Source organism: Scomber scombrus, chromosome 2 (assembly GCF_963691925.1).
Source record: "Scomber scombrus chromosome 2, fScoSco1.1, whole genome shotgun sequence".
Lineage (NCBI taxonomy): Eukaryota > Metazoa > Chordata > Actinopteri > Scombriformes > Scombridae > Scomber > Scomber scombrus.
Window position 1 is genome coordinate 25,382,284 of NC_084971.1, and position 18,467 is coordinate 25,400,750.

The following is an 18,467-nucleotide window of genomic DNA, read 5'->3' on the forward strand; positions in this document are numbered from 1 at the left end:
AATCATGAACTGATGAAATTAGATCAGCTGATTGATTGAAACTATAAACTTTACATCTGTGACCTTTATATGATGTCTTTTTTAGAACTGGCGTTTACAAAGGATGAACTATTTAAAACAAAGACATTAAGTAAAACAGGTAAAAAAAACGATCAACATATCAGTACAATAAGTATGAATATGGAGGAAACAACAAGCCTACCAACATCATAAATGTTTTCATTTTGGCACATATTTCTCAGTTGTAATAAAGTTTTACATTTTAAATTACACACACATAATTTCTTCAAGCTTTTAGAGTAAACCCTTAAGTGTTATATTTAAGTATCTTATCTACATAAGTGTTGTATATTATCTACATAATATATAATGATATATACAGTATGATGAGGATAATAATAACTACTTTAAAGCAGCCCTACGCCCTAGATCAGACACTATTCTCATATCTAAGAAATACATCATAGGCCACCATTCAACAGCACACACTCCCAGTCTGTATCTGATATCATGATTTGTAAACCATCTGTGGTCATTGTGGTTTTCTCCTCACTGCAACAATAGCATGGAGCCGAGCACAATGGCACCCTGACCCTCTGTTTCCTTTAGTGGCAATCCTGATTAGCTAAATGACAAGCTTCTACCATACCATTGTTAATGTATTGGTGTCTTGAGTCCCTGTGGAGGCCAATAGCTCTGCTAATCATTTAGTGATGGTTATCATTTAGTTGTTCATTGTCGGAGGGTCGGAGATTTACTGTAGATATGAAGGGACAGGGGAATATTAAGAGCATGGGTGAACAAGGGATCCAAGATGTGCTTTGTCTGATGCTGAGAGGTGTGTAATCGAAACACAGCCACACACACACGCTACAGTTTGTTGTGCTGTAATGTATATGACACAGAAAAAGGATGCGGATGGGGATTGAAACAGGATAAAAGTTTTTATTTCAGTAAATGATGGATAGAGGCAGCCAGATGAAGCATGCTTTAAGACTGTGGGAACAAGAGTGATTGCAAGGTTGAAAGAAAGGGTTCATGTCCAGTGCATGCTTTTTGCACTCATCTATGTGCTCTTGTGCAAGCTATCTCAATCTTTAAATTGAAATGTGTTTTATTTGATAGGGAAGTTACAATTTCACATATTTCCAATACAGAGCATGGAACTGATGTGCTGCACGAAGAGTTTAAAGTTATTAGTAATTTTCAACTCTTGTCCCTACTTTGGCTTTACTTGAACAGCATAATTAATGTTCAGCTTTCATTATCATAAAACCACAATACACTAAAGATATAAAATATACACATACTGAAATACAATGATTATGATGAACAGTTTGTTTCTGAAACATTTTTTTACATCCTGCCTGTAGACCTGAAACCTTCCTCTCAAAAACTACTTTTGTGGTCACTGTTGTGCCGACTGCAGTAGTTTCTTGTTGATGATTGGTGACCAACATTTCTAATCAGCCTGCGATCACAGAACACACTGTTGACAGATCCATACACTGTAGTCACCAAAACATCTATGTATCATAAAACAAGATGGTTTACACTCCTCTTAATTCATCAAAAGACTTATTTTCTTCAGCATGAGAGAAAGGTTAACAGATAAGAAGCACACCGCCTCAATTTTCTGACCTAACTGGCATACAACAGGAGGAAATATGAAATGAACTAAATATTCATTTAACTTCTCACCTCCTGGCACGCCTACAATAGATGTAGCAAAGAACCTCTGCTACCACAATCATGCCATCATAGGTCGATAAAACCTTCCTCAAGTGTGTAGATATACAGTAGATGTGATATGAGCTCTGCACAAAATGGACCTGATCATCAAATTACTGTATCTGCTTCTCAATGCATGACAGTGCAGATATCCACTACAGAAAACTTGCAAAACAAACGTCCAGGTTAAACTGTGATAATAATGTCTCATTACTCTTTTTCTAAAAATACCATGCTGTCGAAATAAAGACAATTGGTCATGAACATTGCAATTTGTTTAACCAGCAACAAATGCATACAAAGCCTGGTTTTACATCACGGCTTTCCAGTGTTCTAGTTATGGATTTATCCCAAGCTCAGTTTTGGAGTGCAGTGGCAACTCTCATAAGGATAAGAGCGCAGCAGCCAGCCTGAATGTAAAAAGGAAGGATGTGAGGAAGGGGAACGGTACAAGTAGGCAGAGAGAGAGGAGCAGTAGAGGGGACAGTGGTGAAAAGCTTGTACATGACCTGATATCAAACCACTGGAGGATAGTGACTCTCAGTGTGTGTGCGCGTGCGTGTGTGTGTGTGTGTGTGTGTGTGTGCTAGAGAGAGTGAAAGGTGTTCTCTCTGATATCAAACACAAGTTTCTACTTCATCGGGTGGAGTTTCAGATGCGTGATTAGAGTGAGTGAAACTATAATGACTCTGTTATGTGGTATGACGGTGTTGCTACAACACAGACAATCCATAAACAGAGTACAAAAAAACACTTGAGCAACTTCCTGGTGAGTGAAACGTGCCGTTACACCATGACTGTACTGGTGTGACATCTAACCTACTGCCCGCACAACAAGTGCACATTGTATTTCCTTAATGAGATGCTCTTACAGCTTTGCACCGGAGGTCTTAGCAAGTCGCACAGTTTGTACCTGAACTGAAGTTGGAAACAACTGAATCTAAGCCTGAACAGCCTTAAAAACAGGACATCATTATGAAAAAGACCTGGTTGCCTTGATTTGGTTTTGTTAAGGTCCAGTGGTCCAGAGGCGAAACAATCAACCATGAGAGAACATTGACTCAAAAGAGAACTAGACACAAGTTTTTTAAATTTTTAATTAAAGAAACTGTACGTGTGTGTGTGTGTGTGTGTGTGTGTTTGTGTGTGTGTGTGTGTGTGTGTGTGTGTGTGTGTGTGTGTGTGTGTGTTTATATTCAATATATATGTGAGTTTATATGTCTGTGCCACTCTATGTAATGCCACTCACCCACTGATTGGTGAGGGACTGGGGGAAGGTGTGAAGATGTTTCACCTTTTTGATAAACTTTTGGATAAACACATTTCGGTTTGGTCAAAAACTCCAGCCTAAGTGAGTAAGTGAACTTTGAGTTGAGATTGTTTTATCAGCTCACAATGATGATAACTGAGAATCGTTTTTCTTACTTGCAGCTGTTTTCTGGGGCGACATCGCTTTAGACGAAGAAGACCTGCGCATGTTCCAGATTGACAGGACGATAGACCTGACGCAGCACACACACATGCACACACATTCCCGACAGGGGCACACATCTGGTGAGTGAACTCAGCATCTCACTCCATAACCACCATGTAATGCTCTCTCACGTTTCATCTCTTCTCAGCTGCAGAGTGAAGCTGCTTGAGTAGTAAGGAACTAGACAGAGGCCACCTGAGGATATCAGGATTTACGGTGCATTGTTTGTGTGTTGATTCTTGGCTTTCATGTATGTCAGGTGGCCTGGAGGAACACGAAGTCGCAAAAAAGAGAGGATCGCTATATCTACTGCTGGAAAGAATACGTAGATTTGGTTTCGGTAAGGACCTCACCACCACTCTGATATTTGTTAATAAATACATTGTTTAAAGGACCATACTGGTGGTTTTGCATATTGTAGCCACTTATATTAAAATATGCATTATGCCATAATATATAGTATATTTTTATGGTTCTTTCAGGAAGTCATTGGTTTCCATTCATTTCAGCAATGTATAAAAATGTACTTTTCTGCAAAGATTTGATGCTTTGATTAGATTCCACTGATCTGTCTGAGCAACTTGGAAACATCATAGTAGTAGTCTACTGAGCTTCCATAGGAATTCAAACCCAACTCTTTGCACACTTGATTGGTTAGTGAGTATGTATTGGTAACAGTGGCAGACACTATGGCCTTTGGAGTTGAAGGTAATTGTTTGAAGGCATGTTCAAAGTATTGTGGAAAAACAGAAGCAAAGTATCAGCTTTTAAATTCAGCTAAAACACTTATCCAGCAGTTATCCAGCTGCTGCCAGTGTAAAAACGTTCATATCATAGCGTCCTCATGTAGTTCCAACTTGTTATAAAAATGGTAAAACTAAAAATAAAGCTAGTATTTGCAAATTGCTATTTATAATAAACCACATACCACATACCACTGGTCCTGTCAGGCATCATTTTATCACAAAGTGAGACATCTCCAAAGCACCCTGTTTCAAATGTGTCAGTATTGTAATGAAGTTGTTTTCAGTACCACAAGTGATGTTAGTTACAGCTGGTGAAGTTGTGCTACTGAAGCCGAATCAGATCCAGAGCTGCAGAATGTTTGAGTTGCCACTTCTTAATGCAATTCAACTTATCAAGTATACGTAATGAACTTTTCAATCAAATATTTAATAAAAGCGTATATTGCTCTGCCAGAGCTATTTATGTGTGAGTTTTATTACTGTCTAATCTGAGAAGAAACTCTGGAATGTCAAGTATAATAAGTAGAGTAATCCAATAGTCTCTGAGCACATTTATGAACTGATATTTATAATAACAGCCCAGTAATTTACTCTGTTCAAACACACACACACACACACACACACACACACACACACACACACACACACACACACACACACACACACACACACACACACACACACACACACACACACACACACAGCCTGATCAAGATAGATTAGACTGTGGTTTCTCTCTCCTCACTTTGATAGATTATCTCCCTAAGAACTTCAGTAAGGGAGCTGACATTCCCAAGCCGAGCCAAACTGGTAAAGGTGGGAAGACTGGGAACGTAGCAAAGATCCGTATTCCCCGAGCGGCCACATCCCGAGCTGAGAGGATATGGCCTGGAGGAGTCATTCCCTACGTCATAGGAGGAAACTTCACTGGTAAGCAACTCCACTGGACCGCTGCCCGTACTGCTTACAATAAAGTACACACCGACGTGTGATTGTGTAAAAGTAGGATGTAAAATGTGTGTGTTTCAGGTAGTCAGAGGGCCATGTTTAAGCAGGCAATGCGTCACTGGGAGAAACAGACATGCGTAACTTTCATTGAGAAGACAGACGAGGAAAGCTACATTGTGTTCACCTACCGACCCTGCGGGTGAGTTTGGAAGATCTCTTTGTGTGTGTGTGTGTGTTCGTATGTGTATGTGTGTGTGTGTGTATACCTAGAGTTCAGTAGTGACCTTGTCACAGCGAGAGACGATACGGTCACTCAACAATGGCTCTACTTTCCTTCCTGTCCTGCTCCTGTTTCCCCATCCCACCAATCACACTGCTCCGTCTAAGTGTTTGTATGTTCGTGCAGTTTTTTTGTTCATACTCTGCAGAAGTGCATTGTTCTGCAGAGTGGCAGCACGGTGGGGTCAGAGTGTGTTTGTACAGTGGTGGCACTTCACCGACTGGTAGTGAGTTCGAAGGTTTTAGAGTGGCTGAGATAAGGACGTTTGGGTTTAGCTCTCCAAGCCATTGTTGTGCACATGGTTGAAAGAGTAGGAAATCTAGCTGTATCTGTGGAATTGTAGCATATATCAGCACAACATTAACTAACTGATCAATCGTTTAACTCGTTTATCATGCCAAAGTTGCCAGATAATCACTATTTTCAGCTTCCAAAATCAGAACTTTTGCTACTTTTTTGAGCAAATGTGAAAGGATTGTCAGAACTGTTGGATGTTAACCAAACAACAAATTAAAAGAAGAAGAAGAAGTCACCTTGGGCTCTGGGAACTTATATTTTGCCAGAAGAAATAACTTTTTACTGTCCACTGTCCTGCTAATAGGACACAAACACTATGATATTAAGAGTCACATGAAAACAAACATGTAATTAATTTATTGATAGATTGTTAATAGGCTTTTTGGTTATTGTAGTGCACTAAAAACACCTTTTTGTAAAAATAATCCAGGTACAATGCAAGGCACAACATACATTTGAAACCTTTACCTTTCTGCTTTCAAAGGATTTCTAACAGTACACCAATATAAAAGTGTCTAATGATCAGAAATAGCTGATTTGCTCTATCAATCAATCAATCTATCTATCTATCTATCTATCTATCTATCTATCTATCTATCTATCTATCTATCTATCTATCTATCTATCTATCTATCTATCTATCTATCTATCTATCTATCTATCTATCTATCTATCTATCTATCTATCTATCTATCTATCTATCTATCTATCTATCTATCATATATTATGTGAATTGAGCAGTGATACTCACACTACAGTTCACAACGATGGGATTAATGATGTTAATACTTGCGGGCATTTGGAAGAGCTGAAGATCTGTGTGTTAACTGATGATGCCAGTTGTCTCGTGTTCTGTGATAGGTTGGCTGCATCAGAGATTAGAGACACTTTAATCTGATGTATAAATACCCCGTTGCTTGGATGTGTGTGACAGAAAGAGAGACAGAGAAAGAAGAAAACCAAGAAAGGACTGATGGCTTATAACAAAAACCAAAGAACATTTTTTGGCACCTGTTGTATGTGTGAAATAGTTTCTCTGATCAAGCTGCATTTGCCACAAGAAAAGACTCTATCTACTCCAGTGACTCCTGATCCTTCTCCTGCAATCAGCTCGCTGGATAACTTTAATCAGATTTGTTAGCCTGGCACGGATGTCTCAGCTACCCAGAAAAAGAGAATGAGTGTGTGTGTGTGTGTGTGTGTGTGTGTGTGTGTGTGTGTGTGTGTGTGTGTGTGTGTGTGTGTGTGTGTGTGTGTGTGTGTGTGTGTGTGTGTGTGTGTGTGTGTTCTATGAGCGGCAATATGTGAATTCTCACAGCTTATTCACTTTGGATTATGAAACTTCAGCCTTATCGGAGTGTTGTATGTAAATAAATCCTGGCTCTTTTCCTCTGCTGGATGTAGTACAGGGCAGGAAATCCTGAAAGGACTAAGTGTATTTGTATGTGTGCATATTGTGTGTGTTTGTATGTATATGTGTGTGTGTGTGTGTGTGTGTGTGTGTGTGTGTATTTGTGTTCATAAAGCACTACTTATGCTCTTTCCACTACCAAATGTGTAGTAAATATCGTCCGCCTATCTCCCTGCTATCAACTTCCTACTAATCCTTATTAGGTGTTGTTCCTATGTGGGTCGTCGTGGCAACGGTCCCCAGGCTATCTCCATAGGCAAGAACTGTGACAAGTTTGGCATCGTGGTGCATGAACTGGGCCACGTCATTGGCTTCTGGCATGAACACACGCGGCCTGATCGTGATGATCATGTGACCATCATCCGGGATAACATCCAACCAGGTGAGGATCATTACCAAGGATGCACCTGGGTCTCTGTTTAGGATCATTCAGGGGGGGGTTTTCTAGCTGGAGGCAAGTGAGGACGTTTACTGACAACTTGTGTACCCGTTTTCATATTCACACTCATGCACTGCTATGTGTGAGTGTGAATGCTGCTTGTAGTGACTGTGAAGTCACCTAGACCCTCAGACTGTCAGTGTGTTTCCTCCCACACGCTCCTCTGCACCGCGAGGCATTCACAGTCTGACGGATGTTAAATCAAATGACTTACCAGTGTATCAGAACTGACCCATGTTTTTATTTAGAAATACATCAGAGCTCTTTACTACACCACTCCGCCAGGCTTCAGAGTGGTGTGTGAATAAATCAAATCCCTAACCTATTAAAGCTTATAATACGTTTATGTATGTATTTTAAATGTGCTGAGGGCCAGATTTACTATGAAAATGGCATTGCACAAATTAGATTTTAAATACAAATCATTTAATGTTTAAAACATTTAATGAGAAAAACTCTCAATGTTGGTCAAAATATGCTATTACTCATCAAACTGCAGTATATTATAATTATTAATACATTAGAAAGGAAATAAATAAAGATAAAGTGATATCATAAGACAAATCAAATATATAAATATTCATAAACCACCACAGCTGGTGGAGAGAGAGATGGAGCAGCAGAGGCTCAGAATGGAGCAGGTGGAGGCAGAGACGGTGTTGATATGGATGTTAATCATGAGTTAAATGCATCCAAACACACACTGAAATACCTCAACAAAAAGAAAAGAAAATATATTATAGTTCCCTGATGGTCAGGTTTGATGAAAGTCCATCAAAATGAAAACACGTTGCACAACTCAGTACACAGTAAAGTGTTTTATTCACCAAATTTTCTTCATCAGGGCGGTGTCTGAGGCTGCTTTTGTTTTCCCTCAAGTATATATTTCACAGATTCATCATGTGAGCAATAAATCACTACGAATAAGAAAAACTTCACAATCAATCACTTTTTAAATACACAAAAGTACAATAATTTTAATGTTGGTAGCCATACAACCAGTACACATCTTTTCACAATATCATCCAGAAAATGTACTCATGTCATCTCAATCCATCAATCAGTAAAAAAGTTAATTATTCGGATGAGTTTTTCGAAACACAGCGCATTTACATAATTTCCATTATTTAATGTCTATGAATAATCCTTACCAATTCATTTTTCATTTATGCACAAATATGACCCAGTAAAAAATTGCTTTGACAAACATTTGATGAACACATGAAAAACAAAAGTTTGCATTAGAGGGAATACTGCTCATTACTAACTTTCATATAATCAGGTTTTAGTTATATATAAGCCCATATTTAATGGCCGTTTCTCTACCCCACTACTACCTTCCTTGCAGTTCGTGTACAGCTAATCTGTGTTATGTTTACACCTGGTTTTCAGAGTCTGAGTATCGTACCCACAACTCCTGTTAACATCTTATTATTTGTGCAATCCTCCCCTAAATGCACATGTAATGAGGAGAGGGGAGCACCACCAGCCTTTTGTGTCCATTTGACAAATAAACAGCATGTGTTTGGTGTAGAATACATCACATCTGTGCCTAAAAAACAGGCGCAAAAGCTGTAGTAAAACTGGTAATATTACATTAATTTTGTTGCTGTGTGATAAAACTGAACCTTCTAATGCTGCTGTCTCTGCATGTGTGCAAATGTGTGTGTGTGTGTGTGTGTGTGTGTTTTTGTGCGCGCGCATTTGTTCATTGCATGGTTCCCAGGCCAGGAGTATAACTTTCTGAAGATGGAGCCAGGGGAGGTCAACTCTCTTGGGGAGCCATATGATTTTGATAGCATCATGCACTATGCCAGGAACACCTTCTCACGGTAAACAGCGGCCAACATCATATCTGTGGGACTTTGCTTTTGAATTTACAAAACAGATCAGATCCTTGATCGGCTGAAACTGGTCTTTCTCAACCTTGAAGTGTGCCGAAGTGTGCTCTGTAATTGTGTGAAACAGTGACCTACTTTGATCGTTTTTTGAATGATTCTGTATGTTGTGATTTATTCATGTGGGGTGGAGCAGATACCCAGTGCAAGTAAAGGCTTGGTGCAAAATGACAAAGTGAATATAGAAAGAACACAACTCATGTTGGATTTTCTAGATCTTGGGTGTTTACAGTATACTCAACATTTTTAGTGCATACAGAATGTGTTGCAGTTCAGAGGTGTATAAACCGCATAATATTATAATTCGTAACTGGAATACAGCAAAAAAAAAATCGGACTAACTGGTTTTCACTGTAGGTCACCGTTTAAAACAAACCATTGTCTAATTGTGACACCAGTCACCAGTTGGATATGTTTTTCCCGTTGTCACCAGTTCAACGAAATGTTATTTAAATACTTTTTTTGTCATCCGCAGAAGTAACATGATGCAATAAATAATAAAAAGGCTAACATTTGAGGAAAATCTGAATATATATATATATTTTTAAATTTTCAATCATCTCATGACCCACCAGATGTATCCTTCAACCCCCTTGTGGAAGTCTTGACCCCCAGGTTGGAAACCACTGGCTTAGATGATCTATTTAAATTAGATTATGTTAGCATTTATAGCAGTCCAAGACTGCACACAGAAATTGAAAATGGGCACTTACCAGTACAGATGAAAAGTTTTCCTTCTTATTTTATGATATCCCCAACGTCTGAAATCAGCCAGTTTTTGTTTGGCAGTGAGAGCGGTCAGGGGTTAACCTAATATGCTTTCCGTGAGTGAGGATGCTTTTAAATCTTTGCCATATCCACTCCTATAACCTCTCCTATTCCCCATTCAGCTCTAATTTACTGATAAGAGGAAACTTTTTAAAAATACAACAATTTGTGGGGAAATCTATTTGCATGGAGGTCATTGTTTTTGGAAAATACTGATTGTTCTTTGAACTTAGGAAGTTATATTATACTGTTTTGGAAATGAATGCATGCGTGTTGTAATTTTTGAATTGAATATCTCTGGAATCAAACAGGATGTGTTCGGTAACTCTCTCTTTTGTTCACTCTAAAGGGGGATGTTCCTTGACACCATCCTTCCATCCAGAGATGAAAACGGGGTCCGGCCTGCTATTGGCCAGCGGACCAGACTCAGTAAAGGAGACATTGCACAGGCAAGGAAGCTGTATAGATGTCCAGGTACTGATATATTTACTATGAGACCACAATGTGTACATGTGCATGTGTGTAGCTAAGGAAGAATAAAAAGATGATGCCTGTGTATCACTGGCGTAAAATTGGCCCGCCTCTTTAGTCTCAAAGGCACAAGAGGTCAGGTTAAGTAATCTGTTTTTCCATGTGACGCTTCCCTCTGTTTTTTTTTCGGGGCTAAACACATACACATCATACACAGTTTTTCTGTCATTTCTTGCACACACCCCTGCTGCTCTGGCGTCCCTCTGGTCCCTGGTGAGCTGCTCTGACGTGATCTGGATCTGCTCTCAGACTGAGCTCTGCAGTCATGTTGCAAAGGTTTACAATCTCAAATGTTGCCATCTCTGTTTGGCCCACCCACACTCACTCACACCCCATGAGGAGTTCACACTTTAGGTCATCATGTGCGTATGATGAAATGAATGAAACAAACATGTTCAACAAAAATATTTACAAGTTGTGTCACAATCCTCTCACAATAAATCTTTTGAATATTGTTATTCATTGTTTGGTTTTTGTTTTCTATCATTCATCTTAAACTTAAAAAAAATACTGTATATGTAGAATATTTTTATTTTACGTTTTTACTTCTCTGTGTTTAGACAAATGATTCACATAAATAAGTTAAATTATATATGTAATTTATAAAAAGCCTTTTTTGATACTGGGATGAGAGAGTGAGTGTGTGTTAGCATGTCCCAGCTGGAAATAGATACAACATCAACCTTATAAGGTCACATTTGAGTGATACCATATTCACTGACAGATGAACAGAGCCCCAGGGCATTGTGGGGGGAAAACAGCATGCATGATGGGATAGGAGGGGCACATTTGGCTAACCTCCTTTTGAGGGGGAGTGACAGCATTAAACTCAGAATGAGGGATATAGAGAGCAATATAGTCTGATATTTTCTTTGTTTTTTTATATGAATATCCATCCAGATGTAATGGTTAGGGTTATTTTTGTATTATTTGTCTTTATTATGAATTAAACATCTGTCACTCCAGTTCACTTACAGTAAATGACTCTTCTACAGGGCAATGTTTTAATTCTGCTAAATGGTGATGGGGCTTAATGACTGTGGTCAGACCTCACATGCACATTCATACACAAAGGAATACAAATGCGCACACTGTAGCCTCCCACAAGCAAAACTGAAACAGGCCAAAAGCAACATGAAACATGAGTTTGTTTGGGAGAGTAATTTTAATTCCTTTACTGTTTTCCGAATCAGAAACGCAGTTCTAACAGTTTCCATATGGACAGATAAGATATAATGGACATAAACTCAGGCACAAAAACACAGTGCGTGAGGCAGTTTTGACAAAATGTCTGTAGTATATTTATTTTGGTAAATTGGCAGTAAAAAGATGAATTTTGTACAGATTGAGAATAATAATAGATATGAGAGCCATGTTTATTTTAGTAATGTACCAATCATAAGTATCAGCACTCATCTGAAAGGATTAAGCACAACAGCATGACTTACCACAAATATGTAACTCCATCTGTGTGTGTGTGTGTGTGTGTGTGTGTGTGTGTGTGCGTGTGTGTGTGTGCGTGTGCGTGTGTGTGTGTGTGTGTGTGTGTGTGTGCGTGTGCGTGTGCGTGTGTGTGTTGCAGCATGTGGAGAGACACTCCAAGAGTCAACGGGCAACTTCTCGTCTCCTGGTTACCCCAACGGATACCCTTCATACACACATTGTGTCTGGAGAATATCTGTTACACCTGGAGAAAAGGTGCGCACACAGTCACACACACACACCTACACACACACACACACACACACACACACACACACACACATACACGCACCTACACACACACACACACACACACACACACACAGTAGCATCAATAAGAGACTGCTGACAGAATGACTATATTGATTAAGTCCTAACACTACAGGTACCACCCTATTCCTCTGTTCTGCCTCCTCTTGTCCGGCCTCTGAAGTGCAAATATCAGTATTAAATATCTTTCTTTCTTGTTTTTTTCATTTCTCCAGATTGTTCTCAACTTCACCACCATGGATCTATATAAAAGCAGTCTGTGTTGGTATGACTACATTGAGGTTCGGGATGGATACTGGAGGAAAGCTCCACTGCTTGGTAAGAGCCAGAGACAGACGGCCAAGGGCTTAGGTGATGGGCGAGCTACTGTTTTTCATCATCAACTATTTTATTCGGCTTCACATACTGTAATCACCTTAATGATGAAGACTGGCCTGAATGTAAGGCAGCATTCATACTGACAGTAGTGCTATCTAAAAAAGAAACACAAGGGGCTGCACTGATATTAAGTGTGTTGGTACAGATACAGGTGAGACAATTAAATGCAACCCAGAAAAATTACTTTTTGGGTTGGTGAGTGAGAATTTTTTGCCCATGGTCAGCATTCTTAACTCCTAGGTCACTTCCAGGAGGCCAGTAAGTCCAGTTTGATGGATAATAAGAGGCTACGATGCTGCACAGCTGTTTACGCTTCTTTGAGGCAGGACATACAACTCTGAACAGTTATGATGACCGTAATCATTTCTTCACCTATCTTGAACAAACCCCAGGATCAGGACTATGAGGTGATTTTGATGTAGTGACCACAGTCAGTATTACAGGGCAGGTGATGCACAAACTGCCCAAAGATACAGCTGTGAAATGATTTTCTGAGCATTGCAAACACCCTGAAATATCTCTTTGTGTTATAAGAATTTAGGGGAATTCTGAACACATTTCCAGCATTCTTTATGTATCTGGTGATCCGTTCTATTTGGAATGAGGGGGGTGCCATCTTGAAACATGATATCTAGTTGCTTACATGTGTTTACATGTCATTGCATTGCACTGCAGCAAAACATCAACCACAATCAACTTTTTTGCCAATAACCCTGCATATTTTAGTCAGTCTTCTGTGGTCTTCAGCACTGCAGCTTTGCCAAGACTGTAGTCTTATTGAACTGAATGAGGAGGCTGTATTTTCTAATGCAGGGCGGTTATCATCCTGAATTCAGACTCTCCACAGGACGAACGCTCAAGTGTTGTCATGTTTCAATTTTTTGAAATACTTCACATTACAGTGCATAGTTTACTTTTCACACTTTCTTAACAAGGTCTGTGTGTTTGTGTTCTACAGGCAGGTTTTGTGGAGATAAAGTTCCTGATGTCTTGATCTCTACTGACAGCAGAATGTGGATTGAGTTTCGTAGCAGCAGCAACTGGGTGGGAAAAGGGTTTGCTGCCATTTATGAAGGTAACTTTTCTACATCAAAAGCAAACAAATATTCAAACAAATAAATAAATACACAAATATATAAAAATACACAGATCGTAAACCCTCTTTACATGAGGGCTGGATTCAAATTTGATGTCTGATAGTATCTTTTGTGAGAAGATGTTACAAATTAGGGTTGAAGGGTTTCCCATGATTTAAAAATCATAACTTAAAGAACGAACAATTGCATGAAATGTATTTAATATGATGTTCATTTAAATTTTGGGATGTTTTTCTTCTATATTTAATAGTTTATGTGGTTGTATACAAAAAAGCAGACAATAGGTAGATTGCAGAGAAAAAAACGCATCAATCATCAGATTTTTTGCTTGAAACAACAAAGTTGTTGAAGATGCCCTCAATCCTGAGGGCATCTTCTTTGTTACAACAGTTACTTGGTAGTGTTAATGAAGTTTTGAGGAGGCGTCTTTGTTTTCAATAGACAGGCAAACACGTGCCAAACATCCTGCAGGTATTTTTCCCAGGAAAGGGGAGCAGATTTTGGCAAGAAATACTGAGAAATCATGGGATCTCAATTCCCGGCATTCAGCCTTAATACACAAGTTTCAGGTGGTGTTGGTTAGTGCAATCGATGCTAATCCATCCTGTTTTTCACCCACTTTCTCTCTCTCATGTGCAGCGATCTGTGGAGGGGAGATCACGAAGGACTCTGGGCAGATTCAGTCTCCCAACTATCCCGATGACTACAGACCCTCCAAAGAGTGTGTGTGGAGGATCACTGTATCTGAGGGATACAACGTCGGGCTCAGCTTCCAGGCCTTTGAGGTGATTCCTTCTCTGTGTTTGTTTGTGTGGTGTGTGTGTGAGAGAGTTGTTTTTCCATCTCCTTGTCCGTGTGTGTGCACACTTAAGAATGTCTGGGTCAAATTTCACGCATTTATAGCAGCAAGGAAGTTAAGAAAGGTGGTGAATGTGTGTGGGTGAGTGTACAGAGACACAGAGCAGGCAGCTGAGGACTGGTGTTGTAGTTTTTACGCAATAAAAATGTCAGTGTGCTAAATGACTCAATCTGTTCCCACACTGACTTTACACGCGCTAGGTCAAAAGTTGCCTTTTCACACAGAGCCTGTTGCATTGGTCTCAGACACTTTCTATTCTATTCTATTCTATTCTATTCCGTTCTGTTGTGTTGTGTTGTGTTGTGTTGTGTTGTGTTGTGTTGTGTTGTGTTGTGTTGTGTTGTGTTGTGTTGTGTTGTGTTCTATTCTATTCTATTCTATTCTATTCTATCAAGCTGTGCCAGAGGGTACAGTTAAATGTCTGTAACCACACTGTGTGCTTAGTCTTAGTCAACAACATAATTGTTTGTGGAAATTGGCTTAATGCTGTGCCTGCTGTTTGTGTCTGAGCCTGTCTTGTCTATTTCCCTTTTCATTTTATGTGTTTGAGACTTCTTCTGTTTAACAAAAAAAAAAGCAAAAAAAAAAAAGCAAAATGTGAGCAAATTACTTGATGGAATTTGGTTCATAGTTGGTTCATCAGTTTATCACTGATGAATGCACCACGGTAAAAGTCACAGCTGTGACAGTAACACCAATGAGTTGAATTAGAAAATAAATAAATAAACTATAGAACTCACAGAAATGTCTACAGTAGCTGAATTTTTCTCAATCTGTAGCAGTTCAGTCTGTGAGATCCTGTCAGTGTCGGATGCTGCAGGCTCACTGATTGTGTTAAAGAAAGATTGTTTACAACCTGGGCCTTCACTTAGTAATTTTGGCCAATCAAGAGCTCAAACAATGTGTCAGTACTTCAATTAGTTGACTGAAATATAATCTGCAACTATTTTGATAATTTATTATTCAGATAGAACAAGTAGAAGATTTTCTAGTTTTAGCATCTCAAATGAGAATATTTGCTGGTTTTCTTCTGTGTCTGTGTCTCCTGTGATAATAAGTTGAATGTCTCTGGATTTTAGACTGTTGACGAAGCAAAAAATCTCCAAAGAAAGAAGAAATTTAAAGCTGTATTTAACATTTTACCAGTGACTAACAACTAACCTGTGACAGCAATGTGAAGTGAAGATGTTGAGTTTTGAATCTAACTGTGTTTCTGCTTACACACCTCAATTTTTGTGTAGATTGAGAGACATGACAGCTGTGCGTATGACTACCTGGAAGTTCGAGATGGCCCTCTGGAGACAAGCCCCCTGATTGGCCGATTCTGTGGCTACGACAAACCCGAGGATGTGCGCTCTACCTCACACACACTCTGGATGAAGTTTGTCTCCGACGGGACTGTTAACAAGGCCGGCTTTGCTGCTAACTTTTTCAAAGGTGTGTGTATGACTGAGAAAAACTATGTGTGTGTGTGTTCAACTAAGTGTATTTTCTCACTTGACTTTTAAGCCATAGCATTCTTTAAATGTCTGAAAACGGGCTCTGACGTTTGTGTTTTTCAGAGGAGGATGAGTGTGCCAAGCCAGACAATGGTGGATGTGAACAGAGGTGTGTAAACACTCTCGGCAGCTTCAAGTGTGCCTGTGATCCAGGCTATGAACTAGCCCCTGACAAGAAGAGCTGTGAAGGTAACTGTGTGTGTGTGTGTGTGTGTGTGTGTGTGTGTGTGTGTGTGTGTGTGTGTGTGTGTCATGAATGCTGAATTTGTGTTTGTATGTGCATTCTTTTGTATGACGCTGTGTGTTTCTGTAGGATATGAGTCTCAACTCAGAAAAAAACATCCTAACAGCCTCCATCAACAGGAAAAAACATCTTTCTGACGCAAAGCCACATTGCTGTTGTTCCAATGCCACACATGCTGCAAAGGTCCTTTAATCCCACAAAATAGATTAACTACCCGTAATGACCCACATACTGAAACGACTGAATAAACCACTTCTGAAGCAGAGAGAGAGAGAGAGAGAGAGAAAAAGCTATGCTAGTAAAATATCCAAATCGTGGTTTTGCTATATATCCTTGAAGAGCTTTTGACATCCCCACTGAATCAGTGTGTGGGAAAATTGTGCAGAAAGTGGATTTTCTCTTCTAAAAAAGTCCATAAATATAATTACATTGACATTTTGCCAAATTTTTGTAAGGATGTTTACAATGCCCAACTCAAAACAGTCACACTAGGGAGAGACTTAAACAAGTTCATGCTCAACAATAATGAATATGGTTCAAAATATGAGTTTTAACACCGCTGAGGTTTTGGATTAATTGGGTCAGGGGAAATCACAGGGCATGGTGAGCAGGCATGAATTACCAACATCCCCCCACAAACATTAGCAAAGGCTTTTCACATTTCCTTTGAGATTTGTGGTTCTGTGACAGATATTCCTGCTACCGTCAGTAGAAGCAGAGGCAGCAGTCGACAACAGACCTGTTTATCTTCCACATTCCACAATTAATGTCATCACATCAGAAATACAACCCTCCTGACTAAAATTACACATTAAAAATACGCAGCTGTGGTCTTCATCAAAAATGTGGCAGTAAAATCCTCAAGCATGAAAACTCTATTCACTTATGAGTTTTGTGGACTTGACAGGCAGGGAAAATATTAAAAATGCTGAATTTGAAATTTAAACCGTAAAAACCCCCCAACTGATTTAAGCATTGACCAGATTCACACTCACCAACAACTGCTCAGTGGGTTTTGGAAGAGTTAGGGAAATCCCACTCCTTAATGTGACACAAAACACGGGGAAAAAATTCTCTCTTTTCCTTGCAGTTCTATAAAACATAAAACTAATAAAATATGTAAACATGTAACCATGTACTGAATTATATTTCCCCCTAAGCGTTTGTGTGTACGTCTGATTTGTTTGTATTTGGGTGTTTACAGCGGCCTGTGGCGGTCTTCTCTCAAAGCTCAACGGGACCATCAGCACTCCTGGCTGGCCTAAAGAGTATCCACCCAACAAGAACTGTGTGTGGCAGGTAGTCGCTCCCACTCAGTACCGCATCTCAATGCAGTTTGAGGCTTTCGAGCTGGAGGGCAACGAGGTGAGTGCGTCTGCGTGTTTTGTGTTAATTAGAGCAAGAGAAAGTTGCTAGACATAGTAGCCATTTTGTGGATGTGTGTTATAAGAGCTTTATTTGTGTTTTTAGGTGTGTAAATACGACTATGTGGAGGTGCGCAGCGGCCTGTCACCCGACTCTAAGCTGCATGGTAAATACTGCGGCACAGAGGTCCCTGAAGTCATCACCTCTCAATACAACAATATGAGGATTGAGTTCAAGTCTGACAATACGGTCTCCAAGAAAGGCTTCAAGGCTCACTTCTTCTCAGGTAAGACGCACGCGCGTGTGTGTTTGTCAGGGGTGGGCTGAGCGGTGTATCAAGCTGTATCTTTCTCAAAATGTGAGTTTTTGGAACACACTGAACAAACAGATGAACAGGGGATAAGTAGATTATGGTGCAGCTGTGGTTTTGAGAATGGGTCACCACTGGAATCCAATTTAAATGACATAACCAGCAGACTGTCTGTATTTTGAGTGTTTGATACCCAATAAACACATTTTGTTTGCTACTCTCAATATGAGATGCATATGCAGGAGAAATGATTGTTATAGTAGTTTTCTCAGTGCTTTGGTGGTGTTAAACATTCAGCCACAGCATCTTTAATTAGTTTTAATGGGAGAATCAGTTTGTAGTGCTTAAGTACATCACCTGCATGCCACATTTCAGATTCTACAAAACCTCCCAATGCAAACATTTTGTAAATTTTTTGACAATATTATGTTAAAATTTTA

The 18,467-nt window shown here is 39.5% G+C and overlaps 1 protein-coding gene across 2 annotated transcripts in view; it reads left to right on the forward strand.

Annotated features, from left to right (window-relative positions):
* Positions 1–18,467, forward strand: part of tll1 (tolloid-like 1) — a 51,238-nt gene that overhangs the window by 16,734 nt on the left and 16,037 nt on the right. Inside the window, exons 2-16 of one of the 2 annotated variants that reach the window (XM_062429134.1) lie at positions 3,163–3,285; positions 3,465–3,574; positions 4,776–4,881; positions 4,981–5,098; positions 7,091–7,269; positions 9,053–9,158; positions 10,342–10,466; positions 12,106–12,221; positions 12,491–12,593; positions 13,612–13,728; positions 14,390–14,535; positions 15,851–16,046; positions 16,172–16,297; positions 17,557–17,717; positions 17,823–18,003. In XM_062429134.1, the coding sequence (XP_062285118.1) occupies positions 3,163–3,285; positions 3,465–3,574; positions 4,776–4,881; positions 4,981–5,098; positions 7,091–7,269; positions 9,053–9,158; positions 10,342–10,466; positions 12,106–12,221; positions 12,491–12,593; positions 13,612–13,728; positions 14,390–14,535; positions 15,851–16,046; positions 16,172–16,297; positions 17,557–17,717; positions 17,823–18,003 (2,013 nt within the window). Of the gene's footprint in view, positions 1–3,162; positions 3,286–3,464; positions 3,575–4,704; positions 4,882–4,980; positions 5,099–7,090; positions 7,270–9,052; positions 9,159–10,341; positions 10,467–12,105; positions 12,222–12,490; positions 12,594–13,611; positions 13,729–14,389; positions 14,536–15,850; positions 16,047–16,171; positions 16,298–17,556; positions 17,718–17,822; positions 18,004–18,467 lie in introns of both variants that reach the window. The other variant, XM_062429126.1, reaches the window with a different exon arrangement.